We start from the raw sequence: 22,826 nt of genomic DNA on the forward strand, positions 1-22,826 counted from the left end.
TGTGATTTGATGACCGAAGTTTGTTCGGAGTCCCGTATGAGATCATGGACATGACGAGGAGTCTCGAAATGGTCGAGAGGTAAAGATCGATATATTGGAAGGCTATATTCGGACATCGGAAAGGTTCCGAGTGATTCAGATATTTTTCGGAGTACCAGAGAGTTACGGGAATTCGCCGGGGGAAGTAGTGGGCCTTAATGGGCCATACAGGAAAGGAGAGAAGGGCCTCAAGGGGTATCCACGTGCCCCGCCATGGCAAGTCCGAATTGGACTAGGGAGGGGGCAGCGCCCCCCTCTCTTTCCTTGTCCCTCTCCTACTCCTTCCCTCTCTCCCCTCTTGGAAAAGGAAGGGGACTCCAACTAGGATTGGGAATCCTAGTTGGACTCCCCCTATAGGCGCGCCCCTCATAGGCCGGCCTCCTCCTCCTCCTTCCTCCTTCATATACATGGGCAGGGGGCACCCCAAAGAGACTCAAGATTTGTCTTAGCCGTGTGCGGTGCCCCCCTCCACAGTTACACACCTCGGTCATATCGTCGTAGTGCTTAGGCGAAGCCCTGCGCCGGTAACTTCATCATCACCGTCGCCACGCCGTCGTGTTGATGGAACTCTCCTTCGGCCTCAACTAGATCAAGAGCCCGAGGGACGTCATCGAGCTGAACGTGTGCTGAACACGGAGGTGTCGTACGTTCGGTACTTGGATCGGTTGGATCGCAAAGACGTTCGACTACATCAACCGCGTTACTAAACGCTTTCGCTTTCGATCTACGAGGGTACGTGGACACACTCTCCCCGCTCGTTGCTATGCTTCTCCTAGATAGATCTTGCGTGATCGTAGGAATTTTTTTGAAATACTACGTTCCCCGACAATTTTGTTGAGTTTGCCCCCACTACTATTGATGAGAATAAATTTGCTTATGTGGAGAGTGACAAAATTTCTATGCTTATGCATCATGAAAAGAGTGCTTTATGTGATAGCTATATTAATTGTTGAATTCATTCATGATGCTACTGAAAATTATTATGAGAGAGGAACATATGCTTGTAGGTATTGCAATAATATCAAGTTTCCTCTCTATGTGTTGAAAATCTTGAAGTTGCACTTGTTTTGCCTTCCTATGCTAGTTGATTCTTGCTCCCAAAAGTTATTTGCTCACAAAATCCCTATGCATAGGAAGTGGTTTAGGCTTAAATGTGCTATTCATATGCTTCATGATGTTCTCTTTATATTTCCATTCTTATCTTTTATGTGAGCATCATTGAAATCATCATGCCTAGCTAAAAGACATTAAAGAAAAGCGCTTGTTGGGAGACAACCCAACATTTACCCCTACTGTTTTTATGTGTTCATGATTATGCTACTGTAGTAATCATGTTTTATTGATTTTGTTTCAATAAAGTGCCAAGTAAAGCCTTTGGGATAGCGTGGATGATAGTTGACTTGATTCTGTCCAAAAATAGAACCTTTTGCGCTCAGATCAGGAATTTTGAAAATTCACTCGAACGTGCTTTTGATCTGAATTTTTTACAGGTGATAGATGTACAAATTTTCTACGTTGTCCTAATTTTTCAGAATTTTTGGAGTAGCAGAAGTATGGTTGGAGTACAGATTACTTCAGACTATTCTGTTTTTGACAGATTCTGTTTTTAATGCATAGTTTGCTTGTTTCCTAATTTCTATGGCTTATATTGCTCAATATAAATTGTGGAAATGATATCCTACAGTAGGCATTGTGTGGAAACAATTATGAATCTTGTCTTTGACAGTACCAAAGTGAAATGGTTTGCTCTTTATCATACTAACCTATCTCACGAAGTTCCATTAAGTTTTGTATGATTGAAGTTTTCAAGTTTTGGGTGAGATATCGATATGAGGAGAATAAGGAATGACAAGACCCTAAGCTTGGGGATGCCCAAGGCATCCCAAGGTAATATTCAAGGAAGATCCAAGCAACTAAGCTTGGGGATGCCCCAGAAGGCATCCCCTCTTTCGTCTTCAACATTATCGGTAACCTCACTTGGAGCTATATTTTCATTTGTCACATGATATGAGTTTTCCTTGGAGCGTCATTTTATTTTGTTTTGATTTGCTTGTTGCTATATATAATAATATTTTGCATTTTTCTTTTCAATAAAAATGTCAAGGATAGCCTTTAGCATGCTTATTTTGCAAGTCTACATGTTGCTGTTTCAAAACAGAAAGTTTATCATTGTTGCAAAAATTCCCGAGAAAAGTCAGAATGTGATAAAATGTTGAAACTTTTTGCAAAAGAAGCTATGGTAAATTTTCTACAGTGTGGTAAATTTTTAGAATTTTTGGAGTTACATAAGTATGATTGTTCTTGCATTCTTTACAAACTGTACTGTTTTGGCAGATTGCTGTTATGGTTGCATTGTTTGCATATGTTTGCTTGTTTAATGATTCTATTTGCGGATAGAAGTATTAAATATGCAGAGGAATTTAGTATGCAATGTTAAATAATAATTTTAGTGATTTGCTACAGTAGAGAATGATAAGGTTTTGCATTGATTTATACTAACGTATCTCATGAGTTCTTGTTGAGTTTTGTGTGGATGAAGTTTTTAAGATTTAGGGAAACCGTGATATAAAAGGAATTAAGGAGACACAAAAACTCAAGCTTGAGGATGCCCAAGGAATCCCAAGATAATATTTCAAGAAGTCTCAAGCATCTAAGCTTGGGGATGCCCCGGTAGGCATCCCACCTTTCTTCTTCAACAATTATCGGTTAGTATCGGTTGAGCCTAAATTTTTGCTTCTTCACATGATGTGCTATTCTTGGAATGTCATTTTGTTTTTTTGCTTGCTGTTTATATAAAATACTTAGATCTGAGAATTTTTAAATAAGAGAGAGTCCTCAAATAGCTACCCATTTACTTAACTACTCGTTTGATCTTCACTTATATCTTTTTGGAGTAGCTTGTCATTTACTCTTGTGCTTACTTATATCTTATGAGTAAATTGTTGAATAAATTGACTATAATGAAGCTGAAATTATATGTTCATATCATGCCTAGTGGTACCTTCACATTGGGTTTATAAAGTGAAATCTTTTGAAGCTTGGCAATCACAATATTGGTCATACAAGCAATTCATGAATGATTAGTAGAAGGAAGAGAACTTTCACATGCAAATACACTATCTTGGAAATCTTTTGTGATTGTGAGCCCCCATCAAAATATTATATGCCAAAATTGTTGAGGTTGGACAAGGAAGACAACGTAATGATTTATGTTTGTTCATATTCACACAGAAGTTATATTGTCATAGATCCTTCAACATGTGGTGCTTGCCCCCCATCTTTGCTAGCCAAAAATTCCGCACCAAGTAGAGATACTACTTGTGCATCCAAAAACCCTTAAACCAAAATCTTATTTTCAAGAGTCCACCATACCTACCTAAGGACTGAGTAAGATCCTTCAAGTAAGTTGTCATCGGTGCAATAAGGCAATAAAAATTGCTTCTAAAAGTGTTAGATCATTTAGTGTAAAAGAAAATTGAGCGTTGTACGAACTTGTGATGGCGAAGAATAAAAGTGACAGACTGCATAATAAAGGATGCTATCACAAGGGGCAATATAACATGACGTTCTTTTGCACTAAGGGATTGAGCATACAAACAAAAAGCGCATGGCAACCTCTGCTTCCCTCTGCGAAGGGCCTATCTTTTACTTTTATGTATTTACTTTCATGCAAGAGTCAAAGTTTTTCTCTCTATTCCTTTTTTATTTTTTTCTCTTTTGGCAAGCATCATGTGGTGAGGAAAGATTCAGACACATATATCCAGTTGGATATGGGTAGCATGAGTTATTATTGTTGACATCACCCTTGAGGTGAATATGTTGGGAGGCGAAATTATAAGCCCCTATCTTTCTATGTGTCTGGTTGAAACGTTTTGCTCATGTGTATGCGGTGAGTGTTAGCAATCATAGAAGACTATATGATGGTTGAGTATGTGGATCTCTTACTTAGACTTTGTTGAATAAGTTGAATTGCAATTGTTTGGTGACTAAGAATATAGGTTGTTGAGTTTCAAGAGAATTCATTGTTTGAACCTTAACATGTGAATTGGTTGCTACTTTGTCATGATGAGTTTTATGAGAAAGAGTTGTTGTTATGATGCTAGGCAAAGTGATTGAAATTATCATTGATCAAACTTATGCACTTTGCTAGCATTCACACTTCATAATTTTTTTATCATTTACATACTCGAGGACGAGTAGGAATTAAGCTTGGGGATGTTGATACGTCTCCAACGTATCTATAATTTATGAAGTATTCATGCTATTATATTATCATTCTTGGATGTTTTACAATCATTTTATAGCAACTTCATATCATTTTTTTTGGGAATAACCTATTGAACCAGTGCCCAGTGCCAGTTGCTGTTTTTTGCTTGTTTTTTACATCGCAAGAAATCAATATCAAACGGAGTCGAAACACCGCGAAACTTTTTGTGGATTTTTTATGGACCAGAAGACATCCAATGGGCCATGGCAGCACCTGGGGGGTGCCCCGAGGGGGTCACAACCCACCAGGGCGCGCCTGGGCCCCCAGGCGTGCCCTGGTGGGTTGTGCCCACCTCGGTGGCCTCCCGTACCCCCTCTTCGCCCTATAAATTCCCAAATATTCCAAAAACCCTGGGGGTAACCCTAGATCGGAAGTTCCGCCGCCGCAAGCCTCTGTATCCACGAAAACCAATCTAGACCCCATTCCGGCACCCTGCCGGAGGGGGAAATCATCACCGGTGGCCATCTTCATCATCCCGACGGCCACCATAATGAGGAGGGAGTAGTCCACCCTCGGGGCTGAGGGTTTGTACCAGTAGCTATGTGTTTAATCTCTCTCTCTCTCGTGTACTTGAGATGTCACGATCTTGATGTATCGCGGGCTTTGTGAATATAGTCGGATCATATGGTGTTTTCCCCTCTCTATCTTGTTGTGATGAATTGAGTTTTTCCCTTTGAGATTTTGTTGTTATCGGATTGAATACTTTTATGGATTTGAGAGCACTTGATGTATGTCTTGCTATGAATACCCGTGGTGACAATGGGGTATCATATTGATTCACTTGATATATGTTTTGGCACTCAACTCGCGGATTCCCGAGGTGACATTGGGGTAATCTATGCATAGGGGTTGATGCACGTTCTTGTCTTCGTTTCTCCGGTAGAAATCTTGGGGCACTCTTTGAGGATCTTTGTGTTGGATTGAGTATTATAAATGTGAATTTGTTTTGGTGTTATTTTAGTACGAACTCTTGATAGATCGATCGGAAAGAATAACTTGGTGTTATTTTAGTACGAACTCTTGATAGATCGATCGTAAAGAATAACTTGGTGTTATTTTAGTACGAACTCTTAGATAGATCGATCAGAAAGAATAGCTACAAACATTTTATTCTTATGTTCTCCGCCAGATAGGAACTCTGGAGTGATTCTTCATCGCATGTTGAGGGATGTTATACGATCCAATTATATTAGCATTGTTGAGAGATTGCACTAGCGAAAGTACGGACCCTAGGCCTCATTTTCAAGCATTGCAATACCGTTTGTGCTCCATTTTATCAATTGCTACCTTGCTGTTTTTTATTGTTCCTATTACAAAAATCAATATCTACTATCATTACTACACTTCTATCACCATCTCTTCACCGAACTAGTGCACCTATACAATTTGACATTGTATTGGGTGTGTTGTGGACACAAGAGATTTCTTGTATTTGGTTGCAGGGTTGTTTGAGAGAGACCATCTTCATCCTACACCTCCCACGGATTGATAAACCTTAGGTCATCCACTTGAGAGAAAATTGCTATTGTCCGACAAAACTCTGCGCTTGGAGGCCCAACACGAGTCTACAAGAATAAAGTTGCATAGTAGACATCACATGTTGTGTACCGCACCTGATGTGTGCCTTGCCACGTGTCTGGCAAGGGGGTACAAGAGTGATCCAGGAGTGGATCATTGGATAGCGGTCAAAATTATGCTTGGAGGAATAAGGAAATGTTTCTCGGTTATGGAGGTGATAAAGAGTTCGGCGTAAAGGGTTACGTCGATGCAAGCTTTAACACCTATCCGGATAACTCGAAGTAGCAAACCGGATACGTATAATGGAGCAACCATTTGGAATAGGTCCAAGTGGAGCGTGGTAACAACATCTACAATATGACATAGAGATTTGCGAAGTACATGCGGATCTGAATGTTCCAGACCTGTTGACTAAAACCTCTCTCACAAGCATAACATGATCAAACCCCAGAAGTCATTGAGTGTTAATCACGTGGTAATGTGAACTAGATTATTGACTCTAGTAAACTCTTTGGGTGTTAGCCACATGGTGATGTGAACTATGAGTGTTGATCACATGGCGATGTGAACTAGATTATTGACTCTAGTGCAAGTGGGAGACTGTTGGAAATATGCCCTAGAGGCAATAATAAATTGGTTATTATCATATTTCCCTGTTCATGATAATCGTTTATTATCCATGCTGGAATTGTATTGATCGAAAACTCAGGTACATGTGTGGATACATAGACAACAACGTGTCCCTAGTGAGCCTCTACTAGACTAACTCGTTGATCAAGGATGGCTATGGTTTCCTAGTCATATAAATAAGTTGTCATTTGATAACGGGATCACATCATTAGGATAATGATGTGATGGACAAGACCCAAACTATAAACATAGCATATGATCGTATCAAGTTTATTGCTATCGTTTTCTACATGTCAAGTATATGTTCATATGACCATGAGATCATGCAACTCACTGACACCGGAGGAGTACCTGGTGTATACCAAACATCTCAACGTAACTGGGTGACTATAAAGGTGCTCTACAGGTATCTCCGAGGGTGTCTGTTGAGTTGGCATGGATCAAGACTGGGATTTGTCACTCCGTATGACGGAGAGGTACCTCAGGGCCCACTCGGTAATACAACATCATAGTAAGCTTGCAAGCAATGTGACTAAGGGTTAGCCACGGGATCTTGTATTACGGAACGAGTAAAGAGACTTGCCAGTAACGAGATTGAACTAGGTATGGAGATACCGACGGTCGAATCTCGGGCAAGTAACATACAGATAGACAAAGGGAACTACATACGGGATTAGCTGAATCCTTGACATCGAGGTTCGACCGATAAAGATCTTCATAGAATATGTAGGAGCCAATATGGGCATCCAGGTCCCGCTATTGGTTATTGACCATAGAGGTGTCTCGGTCATGTCTGCATAGTTCTCGATCCCACAGGGTCTACACACTTAACGTTTGGTGACGACATAAGTATAGTTGAGTCATTATGGTGATTACTGAAGGTTGTTCGGAGTCCCGGATGAGATCTCGGACGTGATGAGGAACTCCGGAATGGTCCGAGGGTGAAGATTGATATATTGGACAAAGGGTATTGGAGTCCGGAAGTGTTCCAGGGGTACTGGGTGACGACCAGCATGACCGAAAGGGGTTTCGGGGGGCCCCGACAAGTGTTGGGGGGCCCCATGGGCCAAGGGGATGGGGCAAACCAGCCCACTAAGGGGCTGAGCGCCCCCCTCACCCCATCTCACGTAACCAGGAGGGTTGGGGGCGCCCCCTAGGGCTTCCCACCTCCCGTCTTGGGGGGCTAATCACCCTAGGGGAGATCCCATCTGCCCTGGCCGCCGCCCCCTAGGGGAAACTCTAGGGGCGCCACCCCCTCCTCCCTTCCCCTATATATAGAGAGGTAGAGAGAGGGCAGCTGCACCCCAAGAGCACATCTCCATGACATGGCGCTGCCTCTCCTCTCCCTCGCATCCTTCTTCCTCTCCGTAGTGCTTAGCGAAGCTCTGCTCAGATTCCGCCACCACCACCGCCACCACGTTGTCGTGCTGCCGGAGGACTCGAGCTACTACTTCACCATCGCTCGTTGGATCGAGGAGGTGAAGGCGTCATCAAGTTGTACGTGTGTGGAACGCGGAGGTGCCGTCCATTCGGCACTTGGATCGGGAGTTCGCGGGATGGATCGTGATTGGATCGCGAAGACGTTCGACTACATCAACCGCGTTTCTTAACCCTTCCGCTTAGCGATCTACAAGGGTATGTAGATCCAATCTCTCCTCTCGTAGATGCTCATCTCTTAGATTGGATCTTGGTGAGCGTAGGAATTGTTTTTGTTTCCCATGCAACGTTCCCCAACAGGTCCAAACTGCTAGGTGGACCGATACAGACCCGCGTTGGATGGCTTCCAGGGTCCAAACCGTGCGCTTCGAACGTATGCGGGTGGTTTGAGAGTTGGCGTTGGAGATGTCGTACTAAGAGTAATAATATGTGCGTCCTTCACCATGTGGATATGGTGCTAGGCAGCTTTGCCGCAATGCGTATTCATTGAGCAGTTTCCCTCTCGGCGCCATTGCTTACCTAACTGAAGTAGCCAACGAAGCCGCACACTTGGGACTGGACCCACCCCGACCCCACCTTGTCTCCCTCCGCCTCCAACACTAACCTTCTGGAGAATTCTATGCATATCTGGCAACAAAACTATCCACATCCGGGAAATGATCAACAAAACTATCCACATCTGCCAACGATCAACAAAACTATGCATATCCGGCAACAAAACTATCCACATCCGGCTAACGATCATCAAAACTATCCACATCTGGCCAATGATCAACAAAACAATGCATATCCGACTAGTGATCAACAAAATTATGCATATCCGACCACAAAGCTATGCGCACCCGACCAATGATCAACAAAACTACGCATATCTGGCTAGTGATCAACAAGATTATGTATATCTAGCTAGTGATCAACAAGACTATATGCATATCCAGCCAAATGAACTTACTTTCTCTGTGATTTGCGCACCACTAGGCCATCGCGCGATGAGATGCGCCAAGTGGCCGCAATACTTCGACATTGCCTCTTGGTTGGTCTACCATCGATGGTTGGGGAATTTGATTCACAGTTGTGGATGCCCACGTCGGCGTAGGGCGTGAAATGCTTGAGTTCATGGAACCATGTGTGAATGCTGGTCCAAATGGTTGTGCCCTTTTGCTCCGTGCCATGCATCGGATCGAAGCTAGTGGCCAACCATGCATCACACAACAGCTCATCCTCCCGCATGTTGGAGCATTCTCCTCTACCCTTCTTCTTCGGGTCACCGACAAAATCATTCGGATCATCGTCCTCGCCGTCCTCCTCCTTGTCCACCTCCTCATCCTTCGCCCGTCTGGCGGCCCAATCTTGTTGTTGTGTGCCCATGCTGGTCTGGGTGTAGGATTGCGTGCCGGTCTGGGTGTAGCCCTGCTGCGTGTGGGTGTAGTTGCCAGACTAGGTGGGATCCGAGTCTTTCACTTTCCCGTCCTCATAACCACCTCCTCGTCCGCCTCCATCATGGATGGTGTCAAACCCTCTCCCGCTGTCGTATGCCTTCTCCCCCGATATAGGCATAGTAGCGAACAGCGTGCGGGCACCCATGTGCTCCCCACCCGTCGGCCACGCCCGGATGAGCTGTGGCGAAGCAGTCTCCGAGAAGAGCAGCAGCGCCGTGTTTACATCAGCGAAGTAAGGCACTTGCCCGGCGACGGTTGGCGTGGATTGCCTACTGAGCTGCTTGGTGGCGTAGTAGTACGGAGCCTTGTAATGCTCCGGCCATGGCGGTGTTTAGACGGCAGGGGACACCATCGGGGCTCCGTGGCCCTGGTGGCGACCTCCACCACGTCTGCGACAAGCACGCCCACCGCCACAGACGCCATCAGCATGCCCTCCACCGGCCTTCCGCTTCCTGAACTTCTCCTCCTTTGCGGTCTTTGCTTTGACGTGGCGATTTTGCCGCGTCGTCGAGTTGATCTTCCGGGCGAGGGTGATGCTGGGATCCTCCTTCACCTCCACCACCTCCAACTCCGGCATGCTATCGTCCGGTTCCATGCGTCGGCGGCGGGATGGGGGGAAGAGAGTGGGAAAAAAGGGTGGGAATTGGGTGGAGAGCGGTGGGAAGAGAGTGGGGATTTTGTCGCGGAAACAAGGCGGGCAGCTACAAAAGCGCGGGCTCCGTCTTCCTTTTAGGTGGGTCATGGGTGTAAGAGTCCAACGTGTCTCGTGTCCGGACTCCCGCAAACCCCACATTTGGTTTCTGTTTACGGAAAGGACATGGTCCGGATCGCTCGGCGGATCGATACATGCCCGCTTTGAATGGCTTTCGGTGTCCAGACCGCGGGGTCCAAAACGTATGCGAAGGTTTTAAGGGTCGGCGTTGGAGATACATAATAAAAGTAATAAAAGGGTCGCCATGTGGATGTGGTGCTAGGCGGCTTTGCCGCAGCGCGTATTCATTGAGCAATCCCCCTCTCCGCGTCACTGCTTACCTAACCGAAGCAGCCAACGAAGCCGCGCACTTGGGGCTGGATCCACCCCGACCCCACCCCGTCTCCCTCCGCCTCCAACGCTAATAACCTTCTGGAAAATTCCGCTAATCCAAGAAATTCTCGCCCCCCAACCCAACCCCCAACCAACCAACCAAACCCAACCGAAGAAGCCGAGCCGAACCCCACTCCGCCGATCAGCCGCTATGCGCTGAGGCCGAATCGCCGCAGCCCGAGGAGGAGAAGGGGGTGGAGGGGATGGAGGGGAGTGGCGGGTCCGCGTCGCTGCCGCCGTTCCTCACCAAGACGTACGAGATGGTGGACGAGCCGGCCACGGACGCGGTGGTGGCGTGGACGCCGTCCGGCACCAGCTTCGTCGTCCTCAGCCAGGCCGACTTCTGCCGGGATCTTCTCCCCAAGTACTTCAAGCACAACAACTTCTCCAGCTTCGTGCGCCAGCTCAACACCTACGTAAGGAGAACAACTTCCCCCCCTCCCCCTCTCTCCTCCGCCCAATCTCTGTTCCGCCGCTGGAATTGGGGCCTGGCCGAAATGCGTGGCGGTTCCTTGTGCTGACATGTGAGGCTATGAGCCAAGGAGGTTGTGTGGGTTATCGTGGAATTCGGTTCAGCTGGGCAAATAATCTGCGATTTAGAACAAGTGCTTGTGATTTATTGCTCTTGTGATCCAAAATACACTTTATAGGTAGCTGCTTAGTGTGCCGGATTATGTAATTTGTCATTTTACTTGGCATACTTTTAAACGACAAAGGTCAACTCTTGATTTGTTCTATATGTGGAATTCAACTAGCTTCGTTCATCACTATCTCTTCTTGATCCTGTGGAATCTTGGGGCTGTTTGACAAATAAAATCTACCACACCCACTTCCAGTATAATTTCAATTTGTTTCCCTTCTGTTGCAGTACATGATTTGTTTTAGCCTTGGTAATGGTAATGCATGATACCTCTTGTGCGTATCTGAGGCTATTCTAATATGTGTCACCTACTCGTTCTTATGTAGGGCTTTAGGAAGGTAGATCCAGAACAATGGGAATTTGCAAATGAAGAATTCCTACGAGATCAGCGGCATCGGTTGAAAAATATCCATAGACGCAAGCCAATATTCAGCCATTCATCACACACTCAGGGTGCCGGACCATTAGCTGATAGTGAAAGGAGGGACTATGAGGAGGAAATTGAGAGGCTCAAGTGTGATAATGCATCACTAAATTTACAGCTTGAGAGGAAGAAAACTGATATGGAGAGTAAAATGAAGGCTTTGGAAGACAAACTATTTGCTATTGAGGATCAGCAGAAAAATCTTATATCTTATGTCAGAGAAATTGTGAATGCACCTGGATTTCTTTCTAGCTTCGTAGAACAATCTGATCATCACGGAAAGAAGAGGAGACTGCCTAAACCAATTTCATTCCATGATGATGCTTGTACTCAGGGGAACCAGATTATGCATTGTGACTTGGTCAACTCACCAGCTCATGAACTTTTTAGGTCATCATTTGACAAAATGGAATCATCCTTAAATTCCTTGGAGAATTTCTTCAAAGAAGCGAGTGAGGCATTTGGTAATGATGTTTCATCTGATGGTGATGTCCCAGGTCATTCTTCAGCTGTTGTTCTTACAGAGCTCCATTCAACTGGGGAGAGTGACCCCCACGCGCAATCACCTCCGTCCATGATGCATACTTGTTCAGCTGGTGTAGGAGATTCACACTCTTCTCGTGATATAGCAGAGTCCGCCAGCTGTCCAGAGAGTCCTCTGCTTCCCCAAGCTCATTCTCGTGCAGATTCACGAGCTAAGGTCTCCGAGATAGATGTCAATTTAGAACCTGCTGTTACAGAAAATGGTCCATCGAGAGATCAACAACCCACCCAAGACCTTCCTGCTGACGCAAATGATGGATTTTGGCAGCAGTTTCTTACCGAGCAGCCTGGGTTGACCCATGCACACCAGGAGGCCCAATCAGAACGGCGAGACAGAGAAGCAAATCAAACAACAGCAGGAGACCGCGGAAGTTTTTGGTTGGACAAGAGCAGCATCGAACAGATGACAAAAAAACTGGGGCATCTCACCTCAGCTGAGAAAACCTGAGTATGTATTTCTCATTTCTTGTAGCTGAAAATGACCAGTACAGAAACATTAGGACCATGGCACCTCCCAGTGAGGTATGCCTGCTAACATTTACTTTGCAGTGTATCAGAATTGTGTGTGTTAGATTGTTGCAGACTATGTGCTATATACTACCTTGATATACGTTCATACTTTGTTAGCTAAACATTCAGATACCATTGTCCACGACTCGTGATATTTCTCAGATTTGTGGTTCTTTTGTGACAACTACGCGTTGCAGTTCAGAGCTGTTGCCTGTTGGAGGGTTTTTATTCTCCTGTTGCTATGGCTTGGCTCAAAACTGGGCCTTGCCTCGCTGCCCCTGCCCTTCCCCACATGCATATAGTGTGAGGACTGGAGGAGAGATATTTTCAAGTTATCGGCGTTTCCTGGCACTGGAAGCTTGCAAAATACTATTACAGATGCGTTGTAGTACTCCGCTAGTTGCATGCATGGTCCTACGAAGAACTCTGGTCTCGAGTCCCTGCATCAAAGGGTAGAACAACCAGCTGCTCAGCCGGACATTTCTTTCGCTTCGATCCAAAGCATGGCAGACTTATTTGTGCTAACGCGGCGTGGTACTTGCAAATTGTGAACCGTATCCGATCTTGACCTATGCCTCCTTAGGGCATCTCCAACGCTTACCCCTAAATTTTTTCCCTCATCCGTCGAGAGCCAGTCATCCAACGCTACCTGCAAACATTTCAAAGCGCGGTTCAACCAAACTGGAGGAAATTCATGTAAACCGAACGAAATTCATTACATTCCGGACATATTTTCACTAATCTAAATGATCCATTCTAAATCTAATCTAAATGATCGCCGGCATCCGCTCAGGCGTGAGCACCGCGAAAAGAAGCTCCGCCTTCGCAGTCTCCAGCTTTGCCTCGGCCTCCACCACCTCCGCAACGGCTAATCGGCCGACGAGGATCAACCCGCCAAGCTTACCTGCAACCGGGAGGGGGGGGGGGGCCTTCTTGGAACCTGAGCACCAATTACCTAGCATGCACTATTCTTCCTAGCTGCCGGCTGCCCCCATGGACGTGCCGGCGTCGTTGTTGGTATTGCTGCCAACCACATCATCGGAGTCGGAGTCGGGCCCGTAAACCTCATCGGCCGCCTCATCGATCTCCTTGTAGGCGGCCTCTAAATCCTCTTCATACTGGCGGTAGCGCCAGCGGTCGCGACGAATGTCGCAGGCGGAGCGGTAGGACTCGAGCAACGCCTCCTGCTCATCCACCTCCACGTCCGCCGCGATGCCGACGACGAGTAACTCCTCCGCGCGTCAGTGCTCGTCGAGGAGACGGATGTTGTAGGATTGGTCGGCTTGCTCCTACCGGAACGCCCCCCCCTCCTCCAAGATGTAGTGGGCACGGGCCTTGCCCATGGTGATGCCGGCATTGGCCGACGAGGACGGTGGCGCCGGCTCGTCGTCGGCCGCCTCTATCATTGGCGCATCCTCAGCGCCGGTCTCCGATGAGCTCGTCTGCCTTGCGGCCCGCCATCCAGCAGCAATGACGGCGAGCTCCTTCTTTTGGTCGGAGGAGAGGTCGCACCACAAAGCTTCGAAGCTTGAGGAGGCCATGGCGGGTGTGCTGCAGAGAGGAGGAGGGTGGATGGATGCGGCTGTGTTGCCGGCTTGCGGTTTAAATAGCGGGCGGAGGGCAGGGCAAGCGGTGAGGTCCTTAATGGTGGGCGGCAGAGGAACGGACGGGTGGCGCCGGAGTAGATTCCTCAGTAATCGCATGCGTTTAATCGATGCAGGCGGACGAACTGGTGCCGTTTGAATACGGAGAGACGTTGCATGCACCGGGAGGCGGCGTGGCCGGCGTGCCGCTTCAATGTCGGCTCCATTCTGGGTCGGCATGAATGCGACACTGACGCTCTATAGCAGCGCTGGGCGAGGGAGGTGGTTTTGGGTGGGCCACGGTTGCCAGACGCGGATGTTGCAGCAGTCCGGACGCCCGCACCGCCCCCCTTTTTGTCTCCGGTTTGCGAGAAAAAGTGCATCTGGGCCAGCCTGCGGACCAATGCAGGACTGCATTGGATGGCAAAACACGTCTACTCCGAACGGTTGCAAGCAATTTGAGGGTCGGTGTTGGAGATGTCCTTACTGGGAGGTTTGTGCGCGCTATGGTGCGCCATTTGTGTTATCGGGATTTCATAATATTTTTATTTGGTTTGGCGTGTGAGAGAGATGATGGTGCATGTGTTTTTTAAAATACGATTGTTTGGTGGGCCCTTTCTAGAGGTGTGATTCTGTGTTATTTGCTTTATCAGCCCACATGTATATGGGAAAATTCCTTGTGCAGGTGATCGCATGTACTCCCTTCGTTCCAAATTACTCGTCGTTGAAATGGATGTATCTAGAACTAAAATACATCTAGATACATCCATGGGTGCGACAAGTAATTCGGAACGGAGGGAGTATTATATTGGAGCAATAGTGTTGCATTGCTGATGATTCCTTTTTACAAGTGATAAGAGGGTGCGCGGGACTTGTGTTCTATAGTCTAGTTGTTGGCGGTTGATTTGAGAAACCATAGTCTCGTCAAAATCATAAATCAAACTAAAAATTGGACGCCTCCATTGGAATCGTTAACCTAGTCAAAATTATGAATTAGATTCGAAATTGAACACCTCAATTGAATAAAGTCAATGAACCAAATTTAAAATAATCTCAATTAAAATCGTTGACCAATCAAAATCATGAACCAAATCCAAAATTGAACATCTCAATTGAATGAGAAAGCTCCAAAATTAGGGAGCATAGTGTATCGTTATTACAGTACATCTTTTTCTACTACCCTTGTAGTTTTTTTCCTAACAAGCCTCAGGGCTTTTACATCATTTATAAGCGACTGCATGAGAAAGCCCAAGTACAAAAATCTGAGGAAAGAAAGATCTAGCTATCTCATGTGCTGCAACATTTGCTTCCCAAGGGCACAACTCATAGGAAACATCATCAAAGGAAATTGCATGGAGCATGTAGTCATGGAAAATTGTCGAACTTGTACTCATAGAAGAAAAAAAATCGAGTTAAGAGTCAACATCACATGTTCACCATCAGGCTGAAGAATAATCTTGTAATACCCTATGAGCTGACCAAATCATACACCATCTGCAGCGGCAAAAGCTTCAGCCAAAAGCACATCCGTTCTGCTGGAGGGATTTTGGTTGGTTAAAAAAAAAGATAAGTTTGAGGTTATTGGCTTTTTTCAGTAAAACCTTATGTGTGGTTTCTACTGTTATGGACAAATGTGATGGTTTAGTGTGGCAATTGATTGTTGTTTATGATATTATTTATCCTGAATTTAAACTGGATTTTTTTGCTGAACTTCATTGAAAGGATCGATATAGTTGACTAGAGGGGGGGGGGGGGGGTGAATAGGCAACTAACAATTTTTAGCTTTTTTTACCAATTTAAACTTCGCATCAAAGTAGGTTGTCTAGATATGCAACTAGGTGAGCAACATATATGATGCAACAACAACATGTACACAAGCAAGCAAAAGATACAACACAATATAAGCTTGCACAAGTAGAGGTACGAGATAACCAAGAGTGGAGCCGGTGAAGACGAGGATGTGTTACCGAAGTTCCTTCCTTTTGAGGGGAAGTACGTCTCCGTTAGAGCGGTGTGGAGGCACGATGCTCCCCAAGAAGCCACTAGGGCCACCGTATTCTCCTCACGCCCTCACACAATGCGAGATGCTGTGACTCCACTATTGGTGCCCTTGGAGGCGGCGACCGGACCTTTACAAATAAGGTTCGGGCAATCTCCACAACTTAATTGGAGGCTCCCAACAACACCACGAAGCTTCACCACAATGGAATATGGCTCCGCGGTGACCTCAACCATCTAGGATGCTCAAACACCCAAGAGTAACAAGATCCGCAAGGGATTAGTGGGGGAATCAAATTTCTCTTGGTGGAAGTGTAGATCGGGGCCTTCTCAACCACTTCCTAGAAAATCAACAAGTTTGATTGGCTAGGGAGAGAGATCGGGCGAAAATGGAGCTTAGAGCAACAATGGAGCTTGGGGCTGGAAGAGGTAGTCAACTCAGAGAAGAAGACTCCCTTTTTATAGTGATAGAACAAATCCAACCGTTATCCACTAACTCAGCCTGCGACAAGCGGTACTACCACGCTAGACAAGTGGTACTACCGCATGGCTCTGCGGTACTACTGTTGGCCCGGCAGGAGCTAGACCAGCCCTGTTGCGTTGAAGCAGAGAGCGGTAGAACCGTTGGAGCGGTACTACCGCTCCCCCTTGCGATACTACCGCAAGGCAGGGTTAGTCTAGGCTGGAAAGGCACGGACATATAAAAATACATCCGTGGCAACTTCCGCTGAGTTTCGATCTATGCAAAAATCCGACACGGTACTACCGCAAGCCTGGAGCGGTACTACCGCGTAGGGCGCGGATGTAAAAAATTACATCCGCCCCTACTTCCGCTCGTGCTGCTGAGCCTGGCCTGAGGCCACGGTACTACCGCAAGCCTGGAGCGGTACTACCGCGTAGGGCGCGGATGTAAAAAATTATGTACCCGATTCGACCATACACTAATCATGCACGCAAATGTGTACGACCAAGATCAGAGACTCACGGGAAGATATCACAACACAACTCTAGACACAAATAAAATAATACAAGCTTTATATTACAAGCCAGGGGCCTCGAGGGCTCGAATACAAGCTCGATACACAAGAGTCAACGGAAGCAACAAAATCTGAGTACAGACATTAGTTAAACAAGGATGCCTTAAGAAGGCTAGCACAAAAGCAACACGATCGAAGAGGCAAGGCCTCCTGCCTGGGACCTCCTAACTACTACTGGTCGTCGGCGGTCTCCATGTAGCAGAATCTGTTGGCGGTAGCATCTGGCTCCAATGATCCACCATCTGGTTGCGACAACAGGAAAGAAGGAAGAAGGGGGAAAAGGGGTAGCAAAGCAACCGTGAGTACTCATCCAAAGTACTCGCAAGCATCAGATCTATGCTAAGTATGCATTGGTATCAAATGGAAGGGTTGTATCTGTGGACTAAACTGCAGAATGCCAGAATAGAGGGGAAGGCCTAGCCTATCGAAGACTAGCATCTTCAAGCAGCTCCAAGCTTCTTGTAGCATGTAGAAGAGTAAAGAATAGCAATTTGTATTTAACAAACATGTTGTAACATTAAGGCCCAGAGATCCTTCCTCGACTCCCTGCGAGAAAGCAATCCCGGAGCCAACATATCCATCACATATCTCAAGTATCCATTTCTAGTTGTATAAGATCAGGATACAAGTCTGAACGTCCATTACTGTGGACACGGTATTCGAATATATGTCTTCCCTGCAGGGGTGCACCACGTTTTCCAACACGCTCGATCACTCTGGCCGAACACACTTTTCTGGGTCAATGCCCGGCCTCGGAAGATCAACACGTCGCAGTCCTACCTAGGCTCGGCAGAGAGGTCCCTGCTGGTCTACATCCTAAGCACTCTGGGGTCTGGGCCCATCGCCCGTTGCACTCCGGGTCATTGTGTGCAGGGTGGATACCAGCACCACCCGTGTAGTGGATGGCACGATCCGACCGTGCCACAATGTTGAACTGGACATCTAACAAAGCTTTGGCTGATACCACGACGTCGAGGCCCATATCTATTCTCGCGTGGTGGTTAGTGCGTAAAGGCCAAAGGCCAACTCAGAACAAATACCCAAACTTGTTAGTGCATTGGGGGCTCGCGGAGATGAGCAGAGACTCACGATAATGTGACCCCGTCGCCCCGTCTTGAGGAAATACGGCAAGGGCAAGCCCAGCCCACTCGAGGGCTGCCTGACTTCCCGGCCGTGCCCCGTAACCATCTTGCGGGTGCTCTCTGGGCCCGCCCGACTTTCACCAAGGTCTCCAGTAATGTCAAGGTATCCGTGTGTCCAAACATCAAGGGGAAAACCCAAGGAATCACCCTCAAAGGATTCCACTCAATGTAATCATCAAGGTGAACGTAAGAGGGACCACCCTCGAGGTTCACACTTGAGGTGTTGAACGACAGAGCCGTATCGGGAATGGTGAAAGAGGAAATCACCCTCGATGACCACGACCGAATAGCTACACTACAGAATTAACATAAGGAGTGCGTTATGAGGGATCACCCTCGGCACTCGATAGTAGCTCTGCAGAGTCGAGCAACAAAAGGGGCATGATGTGATGTGAGGTGTCGGGCTCTGGTCGTCGATCACGTAGATCGAGTCATCGATGATGAAGCAGGGGCAATAAGGAAAAGTGGGGGTCACTGATGGATCACTAACCAACCTATACTAAGCAGTTTAGGAGAAGCAGGTAGATAACATCAGCAGGTACAAAAGCAGGCTATGCATCAGAATAGGAGCAAACAATAACAGTAGCAAAATCTAATGCAAGCATGAGAGAATGGAATGGGCGATATCGGGATGATCAAAGGGGGGGCTTGCCTAGAAGCTCCGCTGAAAGAGAAGAAGGGGTCGTCGTCGACGTAGTCGATCACAGGGGCATCAGCAGCAGTCTCGAGGTCTACCGGAGAGAAGAAGGGGAAGAAACAGTAAATACATAGCAAGCAAGTGCATAACAGGACAACGGGCAGAGCTAGACGTGTTCTAACGCGGTGCTACACGTTACCGGTGAAGGGGATAACATTCGAGAATGCCTTCCCGAAGTTTGGCATTTTCGGACAGACAAAACGGAGAGGGAAAGTTCCATGGTCGATATGATAGGGGCACGTGACAGATGAATGGAGAGCGTATTCGAATTCGTCTCGTCGTTCTGAGCAACTTTCATGTATAAAACTTTTTCATCCGAGTTACGAATTATTTTCTATGATTTTTCAAAGATTTAAACAATTTCCTGAATTTATTATTAATTCGAAATAAATAGCTAAAATGCTATGTGCACCCAGATCTGTGTACACAGAGGTGTACCAAAGGGTGACATGCAGGTCCAGGGGATCCCAGTTGACCAGTCAACGTTTGACTGGTCAACAGGGGGTGGGCCCCCTGTCATTGACTGTTCTAACTAACTACGGATTTAACTAACTAATATAGTTCATTAGGTTAATTAAGATTAATTAATTAAGTTAATTAAGCGTTTAACTAATTAATTAATTACTTTTAATATATATATTTTTCCAACATTTTTTTAAAAGTAAACAGGGCGTGGGGCCCGTTGTCATAGGCCTAGTGGCTTAGCGGGCGCACCGGTGCGGGCGTGCGTGCCTGAGGCCACCAGGGGGCGGGAGCACTCGGGCGCCCAGGAGGGCGCGCGCCGGCGGCCACGGCGCGGTCGGACGGAGCCGCGAGGGCTGGGGCGGCGACCAGCGAAGGGGGCCGCGGGCGACGGCGGTGGAGCGCGGCGGGGCAGGGCAGCAAGTGGGCGCGGCGGCTGGAGACAAGGCTAGGGGCGGGATCACGGCGGACGGTGAGGGGAGGCGGCAGAAGCAGCAGGGGGCGGCAACGGCAGCGGCCACCTACGACGACAGAGACGACGGGGAAGGAGGGGGAATCAGCGGGGGCTCACAGCGGAGCGTAGGGGGGTGGCAGTGGGCTCGGGGAGACGAGGTAGCAAGCGACGGGCGGCCGTGTCGAGGGCGTCGGCGTCGGGTGGAGGCGACTTGGGGCGTCGGTGTCCAGGCGGCAGGGCGCGGCTCGATCCGGCGGCTTCGGGGTCGGTGACGGGGCGAGGCGACGGCGGCGATGCGAGGCGGCGCCGAGGACGCGCGCCGGCGTCGAGGAGTGGGGTGGCGCGGTTGCCAGGGAGAGGCGGCGAGGTCGGGACGAGGCCAACGGGGGCGATGGGATCAGGGCGCTGAGCGCTGGGGCGCCCCCGATCCAGATCGCGCGATGGGGGGGGGAGGGAATGGGGATCGTGGGGAACGAGGGGGAGTGGGGGGGATCTGGGGGCAGGTGCGGTTAGGGTTCGGGGAGGCGTGGGGGTATGTAGGCCGAGGGTTGGGCTGGCCTGGGGTCGGCCTGGTGGAATGGCCAGCTGGGCCACGAGGCCCACTAGGGGAGGGTGGGTTTCTGTTTTCCTTCTTTTAACTTGCCTTCTCCTTTTCTTTTAATTACTTTTGCCTTTACTTTTTACTGATTTTAAATTTGATTTTGGAACCGACTTTTAATCAACACGAACTTAACAACAGTAAAAAAATCGGTGACATGGCACCATTAACAGTGGTTTACTGTAGCATAATTATCCGGGCGTTACATTGTGGTACTACCGCAAGGCAGGGTTAGTCTAGGCTCGGAAGGCACGGACATATAAAAATACATCCGTGGCAACTTCCGATGAGTTTCGATCTATGCAAAAATCCGACACGGTACTACCGCAAGCCTGGAGCGGTACTACCGCGTAGGGCGCAGATGTAAAAAATTACATCCGCCCCTACTTCCGCTCGTGCTGCTGAGCCTGGCCTGAGGCCACGGTACTACCGCAAGCCTGGAGTGGTACTACCGCGTAGGGCGCGGATGTAAAAAATTACATCCGCCCCTACTTCTGCTTGAGCAGTTGTGCCTGGCCTGAGGCCACGGTACTACCGCACCCAAGGGGCGGTACTACCGTGAGCGCCTGCGGTACTACCGCGCCCGAGGCCGGTACTACCGCAAGGGCCTGCGGTACTACCGCTCCGAAGAGCAGTACTACCTCATGCCCCAGTTCAGCAACACTAGAAGTCCTTCATTTTGCAGAGACACGGAGAAACGGAGGATGCTCCAAAGAGCCAAAGGAAAGGAGGTGCAGAAAGGAACAGACGTGTACGTGATGATTCCACCCAAACCTTTCCAACACGGACCCCCTCTTAATAGTACGGCTTTCCTACGACTCAAATCTACCTAAAAGAAACGTAGAGGACAGCCGTCTTCAATGAGCTTCGAGGGGCACCAAATCATCTTGTGCTTAGGCATGATATATCTGAAATGCTCAATGCACACGATTAGTCCGCAAAAGCATTGTCATCAATCACCAAAACTAATAAGGGATAAATATGCCCTTACAATCTCCCCCTTTTTGGTGGATTGATGACAATACGGGATTTGCACATAGGGATATAAAATGAAGCATAGGCAAACCCAACATCTATAAAATATAGACGTGCTCCCCCTAGATGTGTGCACTCTCGAGGAATGCTTTGGACTGCACAGCACACATACTAGGATCAACACTCCCCCTATATTTTATAGACGAGGCATATCTTGCAATAAAATAACTAATACTAAGCAAGGAGGCAAGATAATAGACATGAGCATAAAGTAACTGGCATAAGATAGCATAAGCTCACGGGCTACTAAGCATGGAAGACAATAGGATACACTAGAGTGCATATGTCTTACACCATATGATAAGGAAATACGACCCACGACAAGCCAAACCAAAGCAAACGAGGTTCAACAGAACGAAAGCAAAGCGACAAAGTGAAACGACACGACACACGACTCGCAAATCCTATACTCTCTCCCCCTTTGGCATCGAGACACCAAAAAGGCAGAGAGGACACCTATGACACAGGTGGTAGCCCAAGCTGAAGTGATCACTCGTCACGCTCCTCGTCGGACTCGGCAGCGGGGGTGGGCTCCTCCTCAGATTCAGTCCACTGATAGCCCTGCTTCGCCATCCATTCTGCCTCTGGGGTAATGTGCTTCTCGGACCCGCTTGATATCTCCTCGCCAAATGTCCTCAAGATCCTCTTGTCGCGACGGCGGCTCTCCTTCTGAGCAACATGAGACATGTACTGTCCCTTGGCCTGCATGCAGAACAGAGCCTTCATCTTGTTCTTCAGCTTCTTAGCCCAAGAAGGCTCAGAAGATGAAGGCGAGTAGCCGGCAGAGCTGTCCTCATCCGCTTCCTCCTCCTCAATCTCATCCTCATCCATATCCATCTGAGGAGCCGCTGCCTCAGCATGGGTAGTGGTGTTAGCCCACTGCCTCTTGATGCGGAGCTTGATCGGTGTTGGGGAACGTAGCAATAATTCAAAATTTTCTACGCATCACCAAGATCAATCTATGGAGTCATCTAGCAACGAGAGAGGGGAGTGCATCTACATACCCTTGTAGATCGCGAGCGGAAGCGTTCAAGAGAACGGGGTTGATGGAGTCGTACTCGTCATGATCCAAATCACCGATGATCCTAGCGCCGAACGGACGGCACCTCCGCGTTCAACACACGTACGGAGCAGCAACGTCTCCTCCTTCTTGATCCAGCAAGGGGGGAGGAGAGGTTGATGGAGATCCAGCAGCACGACGGCGTGGTGGTGGAAGTAGCGGGATCCCGGCAGGGCTTCGCCAAGCGCAAGCGGGGAGGAAGAGGTGTCACGGGAGGGAGAGGGAGGCG

General features: G+C 47.9%; 1 protein-coding gene across 1 annotated transcript; it reads left to right on the plus strand.

Annotated features, from left to right (window-relative positions):
• The first annotated feature begins 10,356 nt into the window (after positions 1–10,356).
• On the plus strand, positions 10,357–12,673 carry LOC109751509 (heat stress transcription factor A-4b). The gene is made up of 2 exons (XM_020310393.4): positions 10,357–10,830; positions 11,381–12,673. The coding sequence occupies exons 1-2, from the start codon at positions 10,618–10,620 to the stop codon at positions 12,467–12,469; spliced, it is 1,302 nt and encodes a 433-aa protein (XP_020165982.1). The 5' UTR covers positions 10,357–10,617; the 3' UTR covers positions 12,470–12,673.
• Positions 12,674–22,826: the final 10,153 nt, after the last annotated feature.

Source organism: Aegilops tauschii, chromosome 3, assembly GCF_002575655.3.
Source record: "Aegilops tauschii subsp. strangulata cultivar AL8/78 chromosome 3, Aet v6.0, whole genome shotgun sequence".
Taxonomy (NCBI): Eukaryota; Viridiplantae; Streptophyta; class Magnoliopsida; order Poales; family Poaceae; genus Aegilops; species Aegilops tauschii.

Bases quoted from the DNA above. Each gene is read 5' to 3' on its own strand.
- LOC109751509 (XM_020310393.4), top strand. From the start codon at position 10,618: ATGGAGGGGAGTGGCGGGTCCGCGTCGCTGCCGCCGTTCCTCACCAAG. The intron at 10,831-11,380 runs GTAAGGAGAACA...GTTCTTATGTAG, and splicing joins TGCGCCAGCTCAACACCTAC to GGCTTTAGGAAGGTAGATCC.